The 22,686-nt window shown below is 43.7% G+C and overlaps 1 protein-coding gene across 6 annotated transcripts in view; it reads left to right on the top strand.

The window, feature by feature from the left end:
• Nucleotides 1-22,686, top strand: part of Gsap (gamma-secretase activating protein) — a 74,354-nt gene that overhangs the window by 12,281 nt on the left and 39,387 nt on the right. For 5 of the 6 annotated variants that reach the window (XR_002392999.2, XM_087206538.1, XM_013070337.3 and 2 more), the window contains 10 exons: nucleotides 73-142; nucleotides 470-523; nucleotides 6,062-6,150; nucleotides 9,585-9,654; nucleotides 10,833-10,882; nucleotides 12,530-12,634; nucleotides 13,003-13,062; nucleotides 13,964-14,007; nucleotides 14,949-15,034; nucleotides 21,464-21,541. Coding sequence is in view for 5 of the 6 variants with exons in the window: in XM_087206538.1 (XP_087062664.1) it covers nucleotides 73-142; nucleotides 470-523; nucleotides 6,062-6,150; nucleotides 9,585-9,654; nucleotides 10,833-10,882; nucleotides 12,530-12,634; nucleotides 13,003-13,062; nucleotides 13,964-14,007; nucleotides 14,949-15,034; nucleotides 21,464-21,541 (706 nt within the window). In the remaining variant the exon portion in view is untranslated. Of the gene's footprint in view, nucleotides 1-72; nucleotides 143-469; nucleotides 524-5,358; nucleotides 5,388-6,061; nucleotides 6,151-9,584; nucleotides 9,655-10,832; nucleotides 10,883-12,529; nucleotides 12,635-13,002; nucleotides 13,063-13,963; nucleotides 14,008-14,948; nucleotides 15,035-21,463; nucleotides 21,542-22,686 lie in introns of those variants that run through there. The other variant, XM_021253962.2, reaches the window with a different exon arrangement.

Here is a 22,686-nt window from a genome sequence, read left to right as displayed (position 1 = left end):
CTCAAGGGGAATTTATTTACGTACAACTGTTATTTGATATAAAACTCAAAATTAAAATTTTTGTTTTAATAGCATCTGTATACCTTTGAGAAAGACTTGCAAGTCATCAGTTGCTCTGTCAACAATGAGAGAACTTTGCTTGGTAAGTGGAACTCTTTTATTGCTATATATCACGGACTAAACTACATCTTTCAAGGCTTTTAAGGGATTCAAAGTGTTGTATTTTGCTGGCTGTATTTTATTATTCCATAACAATGATTTTCTGGGAATGAAATGCTCTTGAGAAATTTGGGTTGAAATTTAGAATCTGTAGGATATAACTGCAGAAAAGAATCCTTCGTGCTTTACCTTAATACTCCACTGACAGATCCTTTGAACTCCCACTTGCTTCAGTTATAAAATGGTAAATTTTAACAAGCCACCATATAGGTCAGTTGCTAATGGATTTTATTTTGTTTTTTCCCATTAGCTGCAAGTTTAGTTCAATCTACTAAAGAAAGAAGAAGGAATGAGCTTCAACCAGGTAGTGAAATTATACTTTTTCATGTATATGGGTAGACGAAAATTTATTGGATTAAAATCAAATTTCAAGCATCTTTAGAACAAAAAGGCAGTGGTCATTTGAGTATGAAAAAGACTTTAAAAATTTCTTGCTTTAAGTACGTAAAAAGGAACAGAAATTAATATAACAATAAAGAGAAGAAGTTTTGGGGTGATAATTAGCACTTGAAAACTAAGTAAGTGCTGAGAATACCCTGGAATCCCATGGCTAGGAGCTGGTGTATAGGTTGGACAAGTCTTGAATACTATTTTTTGAATGATCTGGTTAAGTATTAACTACCACCTAAGGGATTATGAGTAGCCCACCAATATAAAACATCATTCTACTCATTTGCCAAACCCCACTGGATAGTTTGATAGCCATGTGATGATCCTGACGTTTTAAATTTTTTATTTACCATTCTGTATCACCCATTGCTCCACGACACAACAGTGTTGGCTTCCTGCTGTGGCCCGGGAACTTCACACAGTTTGGGGGTGCAGTGTATTTAGGAGGGTGCTGACCCTCACCGGAACTTGGCATCCATTCCTAGGCTTCAGTGGCAAATGTGTACCATGGCCAGACATAAGTGAAGTAGACTGAGTGTGAGAAAACTGAAGTGGCTTTGTTATTTCCATTTTTATATAGAAACCAAGCACATTTCTTATCTAATGAAAAAGCATTCTGGAGCCATCAGCATAAGTAGTGGGGTGGGGTCCCTACTGATAAGGCCCGGGCTTTCTGTCATGGAGCAGTACGTCCAACAGGGCCAGCTTTCCAATTTATTAAGAGAAGTCTGGTCTGGCGCCGGGGATTTAGCTCAGTGGTTTCGTCACCTGCTGCGCAAGCGCAAGGACCTGAGTTCGATCCCCGGTACTGAAGGAAAAAAAAAAAAAAGAGAGAAGTCTGGTCTGTTATGTAAAAGTCTTAATCTATACATGTTGGTGAAGATTAAAAATCTTGCTCATTTGACAATATTCACCTTTGGGCTGGAGCTGCCTGTGGGCCACTGTTTTTCAGGGTCTGGTCACTGGATCTCTTATCAGTTCTTCACCGCTCTGGGTCCTGGGTGTTTTCCAGCAAGTCTGTTTATTTGACACTTAAATCTCCTCCTTTGCAAGCATAGTTCCCACTCGGATGTGTTCTCCTGTGGTTGCATGTGATGGAAAAACCCTTGAAGACACTTTCCACGAGAGGCTGATGAGGCAGCCCAGGACTTCCGGTGACACACATTTCTCCACAGAGCCAGCCTAGAGAGTCAAGGGAACCAGGGCCAAGTCTGGCAGGACCTTCTCAGGGGGTCCCTGCAAAAGAAGTGCTAGGAGGTGGTGGTGGGCAGGAGACTCCCCCTGTCCTGGTCACTTTCCTGTCACTGGGACAAAATACCTGGCACCTGAATCTTACAGGAGGAAAGGTTTATCTTGGCTCACGGTTTCAGAGGTCTAAGTCCATGGTCAGCCAGCTCCAAGGCGGAAATGGCAGGTGGAGGGAAGCTGCTCACCATGGCAATCAGGAGGCTGAGCGAGAAAGGAACAGCTGGAGGCAGGAATATGCCTCCCAGGTCACATGGCCAGTGACCCCCTCCAACCAGGCCCATTCCCAACAGCACAGTCAGCCTGAACTGATCCGTGGATGAATCCACCAGTGAGTATAGCACCGCCATGATGCAGTCACCTTCCAAAAGCCCCCTCTGAACACATGAGACTCGGGGGGACATTTTGGATCGAAACTTTCTCCCTACCCTTATTTACTGGGAGCCACGTAGCTCTGCCACCTCCTCCTTTACTAGTTGCCATAACACTCTTAGCTCTGGAGCTGGGCTGGCTGAAGCAAAATCTGATCTAGAGCACTGGTATCTTGACCTGTAGAACAAGAGCATAGATAAAACCAGGAAATAACCTGGCTCCTAAACCCCTTCGTCTAAGAAAGGAAAGTTCTTGCTTCTGGTGTTTCTTGGGATAGTGCGGCTGGACATCTACACACAATCTTGGATTTTCTCTCTGTGCCGCCTGCTTGGTTTGTGTGAGTAGATTCAAATCCTTGTGAGTAGATTCAGAGGCAAGGATTTGAGTGCCACCTGTTTACTTGGGAGATGATACTAGGTGACCCTGTTGGGGGACTATTTAAATGGTCCTAAAAGAAGGAAGGGGAAAGCACCTGTCTGCAGAGCCAGCAGCCAGAACCAATGCCCCAGGCCCAGGCTGTACTTGGTGGACTCACTATTTGAGGGCAGCAAGGCTGGCACTCTGGGAGCCTGAGGCAGGAGAGTCATGAGTTCAAGCCCAGCCTGGGCAACTTAGAGACCGAGGGAAACCCTGTCTCAAAATGAAAAAAATAAAAGACTGGGGATGTAGCTTAGCATGAAGGCCCTGGGTTCAATCCCAAGTACAACAAAAGAAAAACTGAGCAGGGCAATGTGTCTGGACTAGAGTAGTCAAGAGTAGAGTGGAAAAAACTGAGGCCAAAGGAAAATGGGGGTGAGGTGCAGGCTGACCATGAGAACCTTAGGAGCCATGGTAAAGACTGGGCCTTCACTGTAGATAAAATGAAAATCGTGTGGATTTTGAGCAGGGCGCAACCTGACTTACTGTACAGAAGGAGTGCTGCAGCTGCCGTGTGGAGGACAGACCACAGGAAGGGTGGGGAGAGCAGGGGGTGGGTGAAAAACAGTCCAGTGGCTTGGACTGGCCAGGGGACTAGGGATAAGAGGTCGTATTTGGATGTATAGATACCATATATATATATATATTTAGAAGACAGATTTGTTAGGATTAGCTTCTGGATTGATAGGCATATGAGAAAAAGAAGCAGGTCAAGGATGGTGTACTCCAGGCTGTCTGCCAGAACTGGAGCGTGCGCGCATGGTGGGAGGAGGAAAGAAGCCTTTGGTTTGGGACATGCTTCATGTGAGGCCCCATGAGACTCTCTGTAGAGATGGGAGGTGGGATTTGAATCAGAGGCCGGGGGTCCTGTGTGAGATGGGCGGGGTGGAGCTTACACCTTCTGAGTCACCAGCAGTCAGCACAGGAAGGTTTCATTTTATTCACCTCAGATTTCAGAAATGATGGAGCCAGCACAATGGGATCTACTGTGATGTTTTGCCCTTTGAACAGATATTTGGGAAAGGTTTGTTTTGTCTGCCCATGAATGACCTTACAAGTCATCTGACTAAAAAGTGCAGGTTTCTGTAAGGTGTGGCCAACACTCTGTCACTCATCATGAGATTTTCCATTTCAAAACAGAGACTGTGTCACTTTCAAAGAACAGAGATCTTTGATCCACATACTCTACAAGATAGTTTTTTCCCTAGTACTGGGGACTGAACCCAAGGCCTTTGGACTGAGCTACACCCTCGGTCCATTTTCATTTTTTATTTGGGCACAGGATCTTGTTGAGTCACCCAGCTGCTTGGCTGTGCTTGAGCTTGGTGGTCCTCCTGGAGTGCTGAGAAGACCATCGAGTGCCACCTTCCTGTTGTTCGGTTTTAAAATCAGCACAGCTTCTGTCCTTGGCTGTGGCCATAGCAGAGTTCATCTGTGATTTAGAAAATGGCCTTGAACAGGACTACTGTAACATGATGTCTTTAACTCTTTTGGGAAGACACCTTAGAAGGGATATGGCACTGCTCTGCCATACAGAAGGGTAAACTTATTTTTTCTCCCCACTTGGAAAAGATGAACTTTTAGGAGAAGAGATAATCACATGTCAGTTTGTACTATTTAATATATTAATTTAAAATGACATGTCAGTAGGGAAAATTGCTTTCTCCTTTATTTCCTCTTTCACAGCACATTTCTAGTCTGTTTTTCTTCATGTGTATCTTTGACATCAATAGCTTTCTTATTCCTGGAGCCATTTTTTAGTCATCCAGCAGATTCAAAACACTGCAGTTTCATTTCTCTCCCAGTTTTCAGGAACACAGCCCTTCTGAATTGTTGTAAAATCCTGTCACCAGATTATTTGTCCTATGTTATAAGGTCTCACTTATCAAACATTTGATTTTTGTTCTATAGTTATATGCTTGTGATACCACATAATAACTTCTTCCTTCCTTCCTTCCTTCCTTCCTTCCTTCCTTCCTTCCTTCCCTCCCTCCCTCCCTCCCTCCCTCCCTCCTTCCTTCCTTCCTTGGAATACTGAGGATAGAATCCAGGGCCTTTGCATTGAGCTATATCCCTAGCTAAGTTGCCCAGTTGCCTGACTCAAAGTCCTTGTCCTCCTGCCTTATTCTCCCGGGGTGCTGGAATTAGGGGTGTGCACCTCCACACCTGGCTGAGGTTACTTTCTTAAATATATTTTAAATGCTATTGATTCCAGGCTGCTTGCCATCTCCAGATTGTGCATTGGCATTCAAAATAAAGTCATCCAGAGAACATGGGATTATTTTGGAGTCTTAAGAATGCAAGTTCAGGGCAGTGCTTCCTTTTTTGGGGTTTGTCCTGGGGAGGGGAACTTTGACCTAAATGTGGATATCAGTGTCACCCCCTTGCTTGTGTCCAGGGACTTCCTCCTCATTGCTATCTTTGGTGCCACTTGTTCAGAGGTGACGCTGAGGACCCAAGTGGTCACTAGCACTTTCCTGTGGGAAGCCCAGCCACTGTCCTGCTGAGAGCTGCTGTCATGCACTGGAAATAGCTTCATACTTTTATACATAAGCGATGTTTGCTACTGTGCTGCAGAACTGGAGGGACACTGAATTGAGTGCTCTTTATTTAGTCTTAAAAGCCTAGGGGGCTGTGAGCTGTGCTTCCCTCCACACCCTTTGACCTCATCCTTGTGATGTCTGTCTGTCTGTCTCTTTCTTTTGTGTTGCTGAGGATTGACTCCAGGACCTCATGCATGCTAGGTGAGTCCTCCACCACTGAGCTACACTCACAGCCCCTACTGTAGGTTTAAGAAATATCAAAGTAAGCTTGAGGATAATTACTCTTCCTTATGGAATAGCTAATATAATAGGAAACACAGTTACATTTTCAAAATTCAGACATTGCCCATTGGTAGATCTTACAATTATGATAATCTAGGGGAGGAATGAGGCCCATTGGAATCCAGCTTGTCAGGGACCCTTGTGCATTGTGGCGAGAGTACAAAGGATGATAATCTTCAATTTCAGAAACCACTTGTACTTAAACTGATGCATTTCTCTCCCGGGTCTGCTGTTATTTGTTATTTCCGGGGCTATTCAAAGACTTCCCTCCTGACATTTGCCTTCTTTGCGTGTCCTGTGTTTCTCACAGTAAAACGCAGCATCGTTAGGATGCCCTAGGTTGCAGGATGCAGGTCCTTTGCTAGCTGGTTGCTCTTTTGGGACCTTTGAGCTGCACACATCCCTGAAGAGTGGAACTGGGGATCGAATTACAGTTTCAATTACAGTCAAGGGACTTTATGATGAGGAGAGAATTGTTTTGCTAGTTCACAGCCACATAATAGGATTCACCCACAGTTTCTCTCCCTGTTGCTTTGGAAAAGATAATGCATGCTAGCCAAGTCTTCGTTAATAAAAGCCTCCTTTTCCTGTAGGGTCAAAGTGCTTAACGTTGCTGGTGGAAATCTTCCCTGTTAACAATGTAAAGGTCCTAAAAGCCGTGGATAGCTGTGTTTGGGTACAGGTAAGAAGGCTCACCAGTTAACCTCTCGTTACTCAAAAGGTGGGGAACCTGGGGGGAAGCTGCCCACCAAGTGCTTCCACACACGTTAGCACATTTACCCCTCAAAGCAGCCGGTGGAGGGGGATGGCAGGAGCATAGCTCTTCCCTGCCACGGGAAATTTAAGGTCTAAACCCGGGTCCTCTAGCTCTGCTACCCTGCAGCTTGTCTGAGAGCAAGTTCTCAATTTGATAAAATATCAAATATTAAAACATTTATAATCAGCTTAAAAATAGTTCATTTACTGTCTTTGTGTGGTTGGCAGGCTAATTGTCTGTGATTAGAGGACTTACTCCCTGAAATTCCCATCTATGTGAGTCGATACGGAAGCACGTGGTGTGCAGCACAGGTGGACCAGTTGGTCTCCTGTACTGGTGGACTCTGTGTTTGTGAGTTTCATTCACTGAACATTTTTTGTAACCAGAAACTAATATGGCCCCTTTCCGGCCGTTTGCAGACGATTGGTGTCCGCTCAGCCCAGGGCCCCGCTTTGGAGGCTTTGCACTTTCTGTCCATTCATTGTCTGACGTGGCCTCCCCGTGTGGGGCTGAGGTGCCGTGACTGGTCTGAAGTGCAAGAAGGCCGGGATGGGAAGAGTGTGCCCCTTAGCCAGGCTTCATTAGGGCGTGAGTTACAGGGCTCGAGGTTCGCGGGTCGCAGTGTTGTGACACAGGGTGTCTGAGCGACAGCTACCAGACACGGCAAGAGTCACCTCTAGGTGGTCGTGCTGGCACACTTTCCTGTGCCCGATTTCGCTTTCTGCTGCAGCGACATCACTATTAGTCCACTGGGGTGGCCTCTTCCGGCTCCCACTCCACAGGGCAGCTGTGGGGCTCCATCCCCCAGGTGCTAGGAGTTCCGCTGCCTGCTGTGCCCAGGGGTGTGGTTCCCCACTCCTGCCCAACACTCCTGAGCCGTCCTTCCCTGCCCGGAAGCCACTCTGTCTGCTGTCATGGGGCAGGGGTTCCCTTGGGACACAGTGCACTTCCCTTTTCTGTTTGTTTGGTGGCTTCCTTGGCAACCTCACCAGGGCAAAGGTCAGAGACATCATGGAAGGAAGGGCTAGAGGCCAGGCAAGGAAAGAGGGTTTCAGAAGTATGTGGTTGTGTGGCACTGGGAACAGATTAAAAGCTACTAACAATTGTGTGCTTCGAAGTGGTGAAAATGGTGAATTTTGTGACGTGAACTTTATCCCAGTTAAACAAACTAAAAGTAGATGACACATGACAGCATCTGGACCAATGCCACCCTACAGCTCACTGGCTTTGTCTTGCCCCAAACTCCTCTCTCTGGTTTCCTGGTGTGTGCGGTCTTGGTCACCTTTGGGCAGGATGGGCCGGGTGGGGCCGAGACCTGATGAGGTTCCCTATCTGTGCGCTGCATCCTCCAGGTGGCTTGAGTGGGGAGACACACACCTCTCTATACCGACCCCGCATGCCTCCCTCCTGGAGACAAGCACTAACCTCTGCGTCTGTCTCCACATTCGTGAAGAGACATGTTCTCCTAAAAATGCATAACATCTGTCCACATTCCTATTTAAAATGCAAAAAGCCACCTGAATGCTCTTTTGAGAGCTGTTTGAAACCTATTTTGTTTCTGACCTTCAGGCCTTGCTCTAGTGTTGCTGCACAGAAAGAAAAACAGGCACCACCTAAATGGACCTTTAAAAATCACATTCTTAACAGTTGACCCAGAAGACCAAGCAGAGGCTCAGAGGTTGGCATTTATGGCTCTTCCTCGAGTCCTGTTCCCAAGCAGCCGGGCCCTGGCCAGCTCTGTAGCTCCGGAAGTCCATGCTGTCTGCTGTAGTCAAATCGCCTTATTCAGCGAATAAACACACTCCTGTGTTTCCCCAACCCTGTACCCGGGGCGCCTGCCCTGTGTGTGGACAGCCTCACCAGGCACGAGAATTAGCTCTATATCACTTTTGTAGCCAGATTCCATATTGCTGCCTGGTTTATAATTTTTGGGTTGTTTCTCTGAGAATGATATATAGCTCAAGTTTTGCTCTGCAGTTCTAAAAGGGAGATTTGGCTATAAATACTTAAAGAAACTGACCGGTTCTATTTCTGATACACTAGTACGAAAAGTTAGAGCACCAAGTAATATATTTTGTCAAAAATTTTCCTAGGTTTTGGTGAGACCCATGGTTATAAAGTAAAAAAATAAAAGGTTCTGTATGTCCTTTGATAATGTTTTAAATATGGCGGGGGGGGGGCAAAATTCACTGGTGGATCTTTCTTTCTTGCTGTAAAATGAAATGGCTGGTTTATAGTCAGCCTTTTCTTGAAATGAGACACTGTTGTTGATTTATTGCAGTTCAATGGCTCAGTTTTAATTTGTACTCTTATAAAATGCAAAGTAAAATAATTTAATATTCAACAAGGAAGCACAAATTTCGTTTCTTGCTGAATCTGTAATATCTTTCACATATTAACAATTTCAAAATGCATCACAGCATTTACCCATTCTGAAGACGTGTTTTACAGTACCAAATAAATTAAAAAATAAACACTATCATCCCTTATAGTCAGCCTTTTGATGATGAAAAAATTAAATCCCTGGAGTTATCCCATGGCCAATTTTCCTTCATTAGCTCAGCTGATGGGGACAGGCCTTGTGGTGCCGGTGCCTGGTTTGCATGGCTACGGCCCCATGGAGGGGACCATGAAAGAGAAATGGGGGAGACTCCCCCATGGAAGTCCTTCTGTCTCTGAGGGGTTCACCAACCAGAGGCCACACCATGACTCACCATTTCCCGGAAAGTCCCTGCTTGTGCTGTGCTTTGTTTCTTGGTTGTGGGACTTTGGAAGTGAGTGGGGAGGTCATTTACATGGCTCTCAGATTACTTGTGTAAGGTCCAGTTGCACCACAGATGTCCTGACCCCTCTTTGTGTCTGAGAGGACAGAGCTCATTGGGATTGCTTGCATTGCTTCTGGTCGTCCTCAGAATCCAGTATGCCAAGGAGGAAGCCCTGTCACTAGAAACAGCTTCAACCTTTGCCTTACTGTTTAAGGGGATGGTGATAGTGTTATACCAGAGATCACCTTCTCTCTGGAAACTAAGGTCCTCAAAGTGTTCCTCTTCTGCTTGCTTGGGCCTGTGGTGTGTGTGTGTGTGTGTGTGTCTGTTTGTGTGTGTGGGGCATGCCTGTGATTCCCCTAAACTATCCTGCTATCCTGTGGGTCCCAGTCCCTTGTATGGTATGCAGTAGTGGTATAGTCATCAAACACAATTTTTTTCCCTCTTGTGGTACTGGGGATCAAACCCGGGGCTGTGTGTGCTAGGCAAGTGCTCTACCACTGAGCTACCTCTTCTGCTCTTCAAATACAGCTTTTGAAGTATTTGTGCAAGCAAGATAGTTGCTTAAGATTTTGATTAATTTCCTTTTTTCAGTTCCTCTACCCACATGGTGCAAGTCATCCTCTTCCACAAAGCCACCTGTTACTGGTTTCAGAAGAGAAATGTAAGTGCATCTTTATGTGGTACCTGGGGGCACATGAATGGTGCATGGTCTCCCTCTGAAGTGTGGGACATGACTGAATATTCTAGATGTCTTTGCTGTTACCGAGGGTCCAGTAGCCTTTGGCCATTTGAGCCATAGAATTCCTGTGGTAGAGCTTTTCCTTTTGGCCCAAGTGTTGTTCCCTTGTATACATAGATTGTTGGGCCCTTGTATACACAGATTGCCAATTTTGTCACATGGTTGGCTGCTCGTAGAAGAGTTGTGTGGATCATCTTTGCCACTTTCAGCCCATTGTTCTTCAGCATGTTTATCACAGTGGATGGCACCATACAAGGAAGGAGACTTAGATGGGGAGAGGGAGGCTTTGTAGCAAGAAGAATCCCCTGGCAGATCTGAGGACACATACCAAGTTGGCCAAATTCAAGTAGAGGCAAAAGAAGATTGTGGCAAAAGTCATGTCCTTGCATGGTATTTTTAAATTTGAGAAAGGGGGGAGGGCACAGTTTGCTGATAGAGCTTATCTAGTAAGCTTCCATGCTATACGAAGGAACTTCTGACTTAGGGTTTAAGGACAGGCTTGAGTTGAAGGGTTGGGGTTGTGTTCAGTCCCTATGATCTCACTCAATTTTCTCACATTTTTGTAATCAGAACTGGCAGAAGGTAAGGGGGACAGAATCTAAATTGTTAATGATAATAAGGGACCATCTACAAACTGACTTAAAGTGTTCAGGGTGAAATTGATCCCCATAAAAATGTATCTCTAAAATATCTTGTCCAATGAGTTTTCTAGCTAGATGCACACTGACAGGTGTTTGGTATTTAGAAACTGAAGGTGAACCTTGCTAAGTGAGCCCTTGTTAGCCCCATGTGGGACTGATTGTGGGTTGCAGGTTCTTGTTGAGGCGGGGGAGAAGGGCTGAATGATTGTGTATTGCTGATAGCGACAAGTGTGCGTCTGAAACAGACTGGAAAGAGGAGAGAGAAATGTAGTTTCCTGCTTTTTCTTTCTTTTTTGTTTTTTTTGAGTCTCTGTGGTAAGATTATTGTCTTTGATAATACTATTTTTCAGGCAGTTGTTTAATCTGTATTTGTTCTGTAAAAACTTGCTCCCAACTGTTAGACAGAGTACTGATATTTTTTTTGAAGGTTAAATTTATCTTTCTTTCTCTTTTTAAAAGATATTGAGCAATTTCATATCCAAGTCACCAAAGAAGATGGAAATAGAGTGGTAAAGTTTTGAAATTCCTTTTGCTTCAGAGTTCTTTTCTACAGAGGACTTATCCCTAAAGTGTTAAAGATAGATTAATGCTATTGATACATTGATAGATTAATTCTGTGTCTTTCCAAATATAGACTTGCTGTTTTAATGTGTGAAACAAAGCAAAGGTCTATAAGGGCATTAATGATCGCCTTTATCTCTACCTCAGCCCAGGCCTTTTCCTGAGGGAACTAATAGACGAGGCCTTACTTAAGCAAACTTGTCTTCAAGGCCTCAGTTTTCTCACTGGTAAAGTGCAGGGGTTGAATTAGATGGTTTCTGGAAGCTTTTAGAATCTTCTAATTTAAAGTTTATGTAGTTCTGATGTCATTTACTCAAAAAATACTTTTTAATCATGAGGTGTGATCTAAAAATACAGTGAATATTTAAATTTATAAATTTAATTACAGTAAAACACACAGAGCCATAAATCCCCCTCATTGTTCTTGTCACTTTCTGAAGCAGTTCTGAAGTCCTCTTCCCTGAGTGTCTTTAGTTGCACAGTTGGGGCTGCTTTGAAGTTCTGAATTGATTTCAAACATTTACCATTCGTGGTCATTTTGACTGTGGGGAAGAGCCGGAAGTCCCACAGTGCTAGACCAGAGAGTAAGGTGGATGAGGACACACCAGTGTTTTCGTGGACCTGCCTTTCTGTGGGAAGGCGTTCGCAGCAGCATTCACTGTACTTTTGGTCACACCTCGTAAAGACATGTATGAGAGAGAACCTCCAGAGCTGCTTCTGAAGGTGGCAAGAATGATGGGTTAAGTGTGTTTGAAGTGAGGGGAGTATTCTGGGAGGATTAATGGCAGCGTGTCTTTTACTGTAATAATTTTTCAGACTTAAACATTCACCATGTGGTTCAATCATACCTTGTCTAATATCCTTAGCAATTTACTTGTACAGTCTTCATTTCATTTTCTTTCCTTTGAACAAGAATTCCCCGAGTATGATTACATGCCGGAAGCAAGATGTGGAAAAGTGAGGATGCTGTGAAAGAGTGCATAGTCACAGGGGAGGCTTTGGGATTAATTCCTGTGCAGGGGGTGGGGGTTGCTTTGTACAGGAGGCCCTGCGCGTGTCGGGCCTTAGGGATGAGTAGGTAAGCATTGCTGAGAGTGGGAGCAGATCATCGTACTCACTGTGCGGGGTGTCACGGTAAGAGCTACGCCCAGGGCCGCTCAGCTGGCTTCTGGCCACACTGGGTTTACTGCCGTCCTTCCCATCCCAGGCCCTCGGGCTGAGTTGGTGTCCCAGCCTCTGTCCTGGGTAGTGAAGCTTTTTGGTCTGCTCAGCCCGACTGAGGGTTCTGTCCACAACGGGGAGTTATCAATTCCTATTTAGGGCAGTTGTTGCTTTGCCATAGGGGTGGTCTTACCTCCGACAGCCCCAGTCTGTCTGCTAGCCAAGGAACAAGAATAACATAGTATATTTAGAGCATTAGGAAAAGAGTAATAATGCTTTAAACTTTTCTGGAGAGTCTGTGGGTGCATCAGAGGTAGGGGAAGTGCTAACAAAGCAGACATATTTATATGTATCACAGGCTACATAAAGTGATGATTCTGGATAGGTTCTTTTAAAAATACTCATTTACTTATAACATCTTTTTGCTTATTTAGGTAATTAAAAATTCTGGCCATCTCCGAAGAGACAGAATAGCTGAGGATTTTGTTTGGGCTCAGTGGGATATGAGAGAACAGAGATTATACTACATTGACCTGAAGGTAAAAGCTAGCGTGTGGGCACTCTTTCTAGTAGGACATTATCATTATTGTTCTTTAGCATCTCAATCATTACATTGTCATTGATGAGTGCAGTCGATGAAGGTTTATTAAAAGTCATGAGAAGATTTTCGTAAGTACTTCTTGTATATCTGATTCTGTGTTTTGTGTTCAGTGCTGGGCATTGAATCCGTGGTCTCCCAGATGCTAGGCAAATCTCCTACCACTGAGCTGCAACCTCAGTTCATCCTGACTACTTGACTGCTTCCTTTTTTCTTCTCTTTCATCTCCCTCTCTCCTTTCTTTTCCTAGTGTTTTTGTTGTCGATTTTATTTGGAATGGGCAATATGTCATGATGTTTTCTCTTGCAGAAATCAAGGATTATCTTAAAATGCATCCAGTTTAATGCAGATGAGAGCTTTACTTTAATGGTGAGTCTAGAGAATGATTGGCTCTAGGAAATTTTAGAACATGTTGCCCCTTTCAAGAGAGTTGCTGTCCTGAACTGCATTGTAGCATTTGTTATGTTGTTAGTCACTCGCATGAGCAAGTAAAATAGTGCCTGCTACCTCAAGGCCATGGCTCTGTAACAAGTGCTCAGTTATACAGGGGATGAGAAGCACACACAGGAAATCTCCACCATGTGTTGTCCATGGAAGAGATAAGCATCAGGAGTAGGGCTCACCAGAAGGTAGAAGGTAGAAGATGTGGTCTGCGGTAGATAGCTTTAAGTGGCTGCGATGCATTTGACCCAAAAGGATTTGTGAGTCTAGTGGATTTGAGGATAAGGGAAAAAGCCAATTAGTGGATGGAAATGTGTCATCACTCCTAGAAGGACTCTGAGCATTAGCCAGCGCTGAGGTCCACGTCTTTATCTGTGGCACTACTCCTTGCTGAAGGCTAACGCTGGCATACAGGACAGAGAGTTGATAATGTCACAAGATTCCTTGCTGCCCCTGCCTTCTAAGGGTCCACTCACTCTCCTTCTAAAGACACCCGGGTCTTCCTTACTGAGGTGGTCCTTGCGTCTCCTAAGAGACCCCTGGGTCAGTTGTCCTATGACACAACCCATCTGTGATGGTTGCATCTAAGGGAACGTTTGCAGAGCATTCGCCCTGCAACAAATAACCCTGTGATGGGTCACATGTGCACTCCAGAGTGTTCTAGTGACTTCTGGGCCCAGGATGTGGGTCACCTCTCGTGCTAATGATGGTCAAACAGGTCCCTCACCGTCGGGCACCCGAAGGCTGCCAGGCTTGCCCGAGTGTCCCAACTGTCACCACTTACCGAATGCCATTTTTTGAGTTCATTTTCTCCTGATTTTTTTGGCAGTTTGAAACACCATTGGACATACCACTAAGTGGCTCTGAATTTAAGTAAGTTATTCATAGATTTCTATTGATTTTTATAGACATAAAATAATTACCTTTATTCCTAATTCATGATGTGCAGGTAAAAGGACAGTTTGATATTCTGTGTGTGTCTTTTTCATATTTTTTCTCTGTTGGGGATATAAACAACTTATCAAGCACTAACGTAGGATTTTATATGTAACACTAGCTGTGTTGATTTTCTTAGCCATTGATTTCCATTTATTTATTTTGATGTATGGAAGTGTTCTTCTTCCCATGATTAAATAAAAAGTTTCAGTGAGAGAGAGTGGCAGTTAGGACCCAACATCAAAACCCTTTTCTCATTCCCTTAAGAAGATGTAACCGGTATCCACTTGTAGTTTAGCTGAGTATATTGCTTTGGTTTCTTTTCTGTGTTTTTCTTTTTACATGAAAGGCAAGCTTTCTTGCTTTTTCTAGAGTACTTTGTATGTAGTAAAAAGGTAAAACATGTTTAGAAAATAACAATAAGACCATCAAAGCACAGAAGAAATGAAAATCTGAGTTAGAAGATGGCTATATATTTCACTAGCTTTATTTCATCAAATATAGTTAGTTGTGCTTATTTTTGAAGGATGGTATAAGTGTCAGTATATTTAATCACAGAAAGTTACAAAAATGTAAGTTGTGGGCTGGGGATTTAGCTCAGTGGTTCCGCCGCCTGCCTTGTAAGCGCAAGGTCCTGAGTTCAATCCCCGGTACCAAACCCCCCCCCCAAAAAAACCCAAATGTAAGTTGTCATAGATTTTTCTTCTCTATTGCCTGGCCCACACCATTTATGCACCATGTATTTTTAAAAAAATTATAGTACTTGCATTTCTCAAGACCCAGTCCCTACTTCTGTGGGTGACAGGGGCTCCTTACTTCACGTGGGAGGGAATGTATTTATAAATGATCCAATAATTTCTTTTCCTTTCTGTTCCTAGACTTGTCAACTTTGGATGTGGTTATCATGAGGAGCAAGAGAAATTGTCCAAACACCTGACTCTGTATGTTTTTACCAACCATACAGGTAGAACCAGGGTTGTATTTATTAATTTGCTCAGATATACTTGAGGTCTATATAAAATTTAGTTATTGTTGAGCTATACGCACCCCAAGAATGATATCCAACAGCCACCTTATTACACAGTAATCAAGTGGATATAGACATGCACCCATGCACATATATGCATGTATAATATACTCAGTTATCTTCTCCACTATCATTTTCTTGGGTTTTTAGTCTGCGGTGCTGGGAATTGAACCCCGGGCCTTGCACATGTCAAGCACGCACACCACCCCTGGGCGACACCCTTAGCCTCTCCACTATAATTTTATGCACATGTATTCTGTCTGTGTGAAAGAAGTCACGGGATTATCATTCTAATAGTTGGTATTTGTATTGTTTTAATAGAGCTGCTGGACTTGCAAATGTTCTCACTGCTCCATCTTTCACAGAGGACACATGGGGCTGGAGCTACTTTCCGTGTCCGGCTTACTGCTGCATTTCGGTTCTAAACCCATGTGCTTGGCTTAACAGCCATGGTGTAACTTCCTGTCAGAACTTGATATAAAGTTATTGATAACAGCATTCTATCCCATCACACCTGGTTATTGTAGAAAGAGAAAATGGAGAGGGAGGAAAGAATAGCTGAAAATGAGGGGAGAGGAATATTATTGAATTAAATAATTCAATCCTTACCTCAATAATCATCTAACTAATCAACTCTACAAATGAAGTCTAATAGCCATTTTTAATATTCCAATGTGAGCAGACATTTACTACTTGAGTAGTACTTGGGTTAAGATTGTACCCGTTTTATGAATATGTACAATTACATAAATCAAAAATCAAAATTAAAAAATCATGTCCCTTTAAAGCCAAATGGTTGTGGCATTATACATTAAACCGACAATTACTGAGCACTTAGTGTGTGCTAGGTTGGGAGATGCAGTGGTGGGCAAAACTGACCCAATCTTTATTAGAGCCGAGGCTACCGTTTGATGTGGATTTTAGACCTTACCTAAGTGCACAGTAGCACTGAAATAGAATCCTGATGCATATGACGAATGGGAATCATAGGATGCAGCAGCACAGGATGCAGGCTTGATAGGAGACACTGGCACTCGCAGATGTCCCCTGAGTTACCCAGTCCACCTCTGCCCTCCCGCCCTCCAGTTGGCCCGGCCCATCCCACTCCATCTCCGTCCTGCAGTTGCCTTTATCTCACTAGACTCCTTCATAACCAAGCCCATTTCTTCCTGTCCGGCCTCACAAGCTACGGGGAGATGAAAGAAGAAGGTGACAGGGAGTTGGGGGCATGTATGGACTCAGCAGTATGATGGAGCGAGGGCACAGCACTGAGAGAGACAGCTGGGAGGAGGCGGGGCCAGACCATGCAGGGTTTTATCCTAAGATCCTGAGTTGAGAGAAATCATTGACAGAGTTTTTGTGCTGGGGATGGAACCCAAAACCTTTGCCCTGAGCTACATCCTCAGCCCTTGTTCTGTTTTTAAATTTTGAGACAGGGTCTCTCTAAGTCACTAAGATGCCCAGGCTGGGCTCCAACTTGAGACCCTCCTGCCTCAGCCCCCCAGAGTGCTGGGATTACAGGTGTGAACCACTACACAGGCTTTTTCTTTTCTTATCACAGTTCAGGTTTGAGAATACTGAAGAATCCCAGAGTCCCAGAGTAAAATGAATGTCCATATGATTTTTACCTAATCATATCATTTATAGTATTTTATCATTCTCTCCATATATAGTCACCACCTTCTTTTTAACTAAACAGCTTAAAAGTGAATCATGTCTGGGTGTGGTGGTGCACACCTGTAATCCCAGCCACTCGGGAGGCTGAGGCAGGAGGATTGGAATTTCAAGGCCAGCGTGGGCAGCTCAGTGAGACCCTGTCTCCATGTGGGTGCTGCAGACATCATAACTCTCTGCTACTAAATAATTTGGCAGGTGTCTCCTAAAGCATATGGTTTTCTATAACCTCTGTTCCATTCTCACGGAGGGAAACTAACTGCACTAGTCAACACATTTTCCTACTCAGACTTCCTTAACTGTTGAAAAATGCCTGGGTCTATGTTAGTCTATTTGCATGTACGTGTATACTTGTATATATAAATAAAATATGTCTGTATATAAGAGTCAGAATCCCATCAAGATTCATGCATTACGTTTGGTTAAGTGTTTGTGTTCTCTGCCCCCAGCCCCATCCCTGTGTCACAACTTTGTTAGGCTGAAGAGTCCTTTTTGTCTTAAGGAATGGATTTGTCGAATTGTTTCTGTGCGGAGACTAACGTTTCCCTCTGTCCTCTGTATTTCCGGTAAAATGGAAGTCAGGCCTGAAGGCGTAGTAGACACAGATCAGTGTTTTGGTGAGACGAGTTCCAGCACAGGGATGGAGAACCCTTTAGAGCTTTCAATGAGAACAGCCTGCTGCGGCACGCGTGCCAGGGGTTCGCTACCTCTGCGGGGGGGGCGGGGGCGGGGGGGTGTCGTGAACCGCGTTTCATCCGAGCAGGCAGCATCTGATGCAGTGCACGCGACTCTCAGTGAAGCCAGGTTTGGTCACCTGGTCAAGCGGTAACCCCTGAGGGTCTCCCTTGCAAAGGACATTTTAACCTCTGGATTAGCAACTGCGGGGTGATGCTTTGGCACAGGAGACCACCGTGCCCCCTGGAGCCTCTCCCCTGGCCTTTTTAGGATCCCTGGATGTTCCTCCCCGCAGTGTGAGCAGGCGGAGACGCAACTACATGTGCATTCTTGAGAGCTCGCTGGCTATGGGGCGAGGAGCTGGGTGGAGGGGAAAAGTGGGGACCGCAGCGGTTGGCCGAGATGGTGGGGCTTCCACCGTGGCGGGCAGTGGAGGGACAGAGACGGCGGCTCTGGAACACGGTTTGGAGGCCACGCCGAGGCCTTGCTGGAAAGCAGGCGGAGAGGAGCTGCTCTCGGGCTTTTGGCAGCAGCACGGGGTGAACGGCTGTGCTTCAGTGAGCTGCAGAGGCGTGGGAGGGGCCGGGACCCGGGAGGAGAAGGTGGGCATTTGTTAGAATTGGCGTTTGAGGTCGTGGGAAGGCAGGGGGCGGGGGGGACAAGTGTGGAGGCCCAGGAGCTGAGGGCGGAGGGGAGTCCCACAGAGGAGGGGAGACGGGCCGGTGGCGCCCCAGGCTGGGTGGCCCAGGCCCAGTTACGGCTGCCTCCGCTGAGCAGGTGGAGCCGAAGATGTAGCAGCATTGTAGATGTAGCAGCCCAAGGTGGAGATGGAATTCGGGAATATTATTTATTAAGACGGTAGAGACTCCCGGGGGTTCGAGCATTTATAGGATGTGGTTTGTATAGACAGAAAAGAAGATAAGGTGCAGCAGAGAGGAGTCACCGTTGGTGGGACTCTGCTTCAAAGGTGGGGTAAACTAAGATCAGATAGGGACCAGAGTAGGTTCTGCCCTGCTACTTCGATTTAAATCTGTTGGATATAAACGATCATTTTTAGGTCTCAATTCTGTGTAGCTTTTTATTCCCTTTCATTTTATTCCAACAGGAATTTCTCATGAACAGTGGAAGGTGTAACTTTAAAATGAGGTGCTTATGACATATTTAATGCAATGTTAGGTCTATCTGGCATGAGATGTGAAAGAATCCATTTTCTTTTTCCTTTCTCGGCAATGTCTGGGAGAATAGAAATGAGCCTTTCTCTTCACAATAAGCCTCGAAACAGAAAAAATAAGCCTCTTTCAAATGCGATATTTCCAGATTTAAAATGAAACAAGCTGGAGAAACAATCTTCTGGGTTTTGACAGAGAGATTGTTTATGTATTTCCCGGGTTATTAAAAAATTATTTTTGCTCCTGTGGTTAACACAAGCAAGATCTACTCCAGCAGAGTAGGATTGGAGAAGGAAACTGTTAAACGTAAATACAGCTCCTGCTAGATGGAGAGCTTAGGTTTCCGGGGTGTGGAGGCCAGGAGGCATGGCTCAAGGAAAGAACTCAGCCAACTCAGAGTCCTGTACAGACCTGGTGCTCGCGGCTGTAACAAGGGTTCCACATTCTTGTTACCCTGCAGTCCGCAGCTGCAGGTCTTGTGCAGTGCCGTACCTACTGCGAGGAACTGTGTTCCTTGTCCTTTCGGCTCCTGCCATGGCAAGATCCACTCTTCACAAGCTCTCAAAATCAGGCCAGTGTGTTAGCATTTTTTAGGGCCTTGTAAGTAAGAATTGTCCCAGTGAAATAATTTCCCTTGGAAAACTTTGTAATAGTTTTTACTATCTAAATGGTTTCCTGAAGTCTGGTCAGTGGTGAGATGTTATCTTTAACATCAATGAATATTTATTAAAAGTCTCTGTATATACCATTAAGGACATGCTTTGCTTTGTTTGTTCAAACTCTGACTTCCTCCAATTTATAAGTACAGCAAAATTATTCTGGAATAATAGCATAATACCCTTTATGTCCAGTTTTGACTACTTCACAAGAGTCATATGCACATTGTCTCATGTAATTCTCATGCAAGAACCTTGCCATCAGTTCTATGTTTTCTTACAAGTGAGGAAACTGAGGCTTAGAGAATTAAATGAACTTGCTTGAGGCAATATACTTAGTAAGCCACAAGCCAAGGGTCATGTCCAGATCCGCTGATTTTTAGAAAGTGGTTCTTAACTGTGGTTGCCCATGCTGGTGAGGCTCAGGAAAGAGGAGCCCTTGAGTGTGGTTGGTGGGAATGTGAACTAGTACAGCAACTATGGAAACAGTGCGGAGAGTCCTCCAGATCCCAAACTAGAAACTGTTCAACCTAGCTGTTCCTCTCCTAGGTATCTAGAAGGTATCTAAGTAACACGAGTTAAAGACATCGTATTACAGTGGTACATGCATACCCATGTTTATAGCGTGCAGTTCACAATAGCTAAGCTCTGAAAACAGCCTAGATGTCCATTAAGAGACAAATTGATAAATATACCTACTGTCAAGGGGATCAGAGGAGTTAGGAGGTTAGGAAGTGGAGGAAAGCATCAAAAATAATCAAGATAGGCTACATATATGACTATATACCAATTCCCTAATACATAGATATTATGTATTGTAAACATATACAAAGAAAAATATTCTGGTAACCTGAAAGGAAAAATATGGTACCTTGCTTTAGTATTTCTTTATTACTAAAGACACTTTTTTATTTTTTAGCCTATGTTTGCTAGCAGTTTCTTTCTCTTTGTGATCCTAGAACATAAAAAAGAGGGTAAGACTAGGGCGTGGTGGCACACGTCTATATCCTAGCACTTGGGGGGGTCACTGTGAGTTCCCGGCAGCCTGGGCCATGGTGAGACTCTGTCTCAAAAAACCAAGAACAGCAGCAACCACAACAACAAAAATTAAACCGGAGGCCTTTCCCCCCCTGATATTTACCATATGAAAGTAGTCAAAGTGGTACATGGGAATTTCTTAGCTTCTATAATTATTATTTTGTTTATGCTTTAGGAATGGTTACTTTTATTCTAAATAAGCCTATTGTAATTTTAAAGAAAAATTATCATTGTGTGCCTAGTAACTATAATTTTGCCATAATTGTTACAATTTTTATTTGATACTTATTTTCTGTTTTGTTTTCAAGCTATTGCAATAAAATGTACTTCTAACAATAATTTCAGTTTTAAATGTCATTAATGTAGTCACAAATGATAAATATAATAGCATAATGTTTACTAATGTCCTTGAATAGCCTTCTTAAAGAAAAATGGGACTTTTTCTACTGTGACTCTGACAGAGAAACTAGTAGAGTACAATAGAGGAAATACAAAAATCTGCCTCAGTAGAGTGGTGATTGGCTCCATCTATTTAATATTAGCTCTGGGACTCTAACCTCAGTTTCCTGATGTTTTTTGTCACATTCCTTTCTATCCAGCCATGTCCAATTTCAGTTAATCACATAAATGTTGGCATTGGGATAAAAATACAGATTGAGAGCATCTCTAATCAGAAATAAAAAATGCTACACAATTCAAAACTTTTTGAGCACCAGCGTGACCCTTACGAAGTTTGAGATTTTGGAACATTTAGAATTTTGGAGTTTAAGAAAAGGCTATGCAAATATGATCTCCTATGTAGGGGCGTGTCACTCATGTTCCCATCCTTCAGTAGCCTGCCACAATACACTGCTAATTGTTGAAGTTAAATAGTTGTTGGTTGAAAATTCTTAGCAACTTGTTAGTAGACCCTCTCTAGAATTTAGGAAATAACCTTTGAGGCAAGATGGGGCAGGACAGCTAAAAGAGTAGAATTAAGACTAAGCATCATTGGGCTGGGGATTTAGCTCAGTGGTTTCGCTGCTTGCTGTGCAAGTGGAAGGACCTGAGTTTGATCTTGGGTACCAAAAAAAAAAAAAAGATTAAATGGCATAGGAAACTTTATCTGTGACACAGATTCTTTTAAATTCTATTAAATATGTTCTTACTTCTAGGAAGCTTGTGTGCATGTTACAGCCAGAAGTTTGACTCTTGGGAACAAATCACATATTCAGTGTTTTATTTTCACGAAGGTACTTTTCTTTGTCTTACTTTTGCATAATAGCCTTTTCTCAATATGTAGTAGAAAATAAGATGCTTTAGAAATCCTTTTACTTGCAGTTTTTAATCCCTAGTTCTATACCTACTTAATTTATGTTTCCTGAAGAAATTAACTAATGGTAAGCATCAAGTTAGCTAAATATTATGTACCATGAGTTTTTATTCTGGCCTGTATTTTTTCTTGGCCTGTGATATATTTGTCTAGAGTGTGTTTGTTTGCCTTTTCATTTCTACTAATTGGAAAATATTTGTAACTTTAATGCAGACCATTTCAAAGGGTTTTAGTTAAAAGTTTTCATGGTCCCAGATATAAACAGGATCCTAAAATGTGTTTATTCATTTCACACCTCTCTGGTCCAAGATATTGATATGGTAACAACCTGTTCCTATAGTTGCTCACAGGAGGCCTTTTAATAGTTTTAGCCTGAAAGGTGCTAAGGAGTATTTATTTAGTTTTATTTCCTCAACATTAGTATCTGTTTAGTTATAGTATGGATGTGCTTAAAATTTTTAAAGATTGATTTTTTCCCAATATTTATAAATTTTTATTCTACACCTCACAGGGTTTGTTATTCTAATATTAGCTTGGTGTTAAAGATCAAGGTAGAAGGGTTTAAAAATGTAATCACAGAGAACCTAAAAGTAACGTGAGCGCTGGACGCGTATGCATGCTTAAGTCGTGTAGGATTTTGTAGGACGTTCTCACACATTTTTCAAATGCTTAATGTAATGGTGAAGACCAGTAAATAAAACTTTTCTGGAGATAGTTACATAAAGGGCAAAAGCCAGTACGTCCTGGGGCTTAGGGACCACGCACGTGTGGTTGTGGGCGGTTTGATCGCCTTTGTCTCTTAGGCCAGCAAGAAGGTTCCTGTGGAGCCTTCCCTCCCTGAACAACCCCCTCTTGTGGCCTCAAGCTACACCTGAGCCCAAACAGCTACTAGACGGTGGCTGCACACAGACCGTCCACCCACAGGGCTGGCCTTCGGAGAGCGAGGCCCTCGCAGGGCCTGTAAGCCAGGAGACGCTGTGTCAGTTTGCGTTACGCAAAGCTAAGAGCGCGCGGCCTAGAGTCTCTGGCTTGGGAACGGTTCCAGCTCTGTGATTTATAATATCC

This window comes from Heterocephalus glaber, unplaced genomic scaffold, assembly GCF_053883595.1.
Source record: "Heterocephalus glaber isolate CG9 unplaced genomic scaffold, H.glaber_assembly_v1.0 deba00000676, whole genome shotgun sequence".
Lineage (NCBI taxonomy): Eukaryota > Metazoa > Chordata > Mammalia > Rodentia > Bathyergidae > Heterocephalus > Heterocephalus glaber.
Note: the sequence above shows the minus strand (reverse complement) of the source record. Positions and strands in the feature narration are given on the sequence as shown.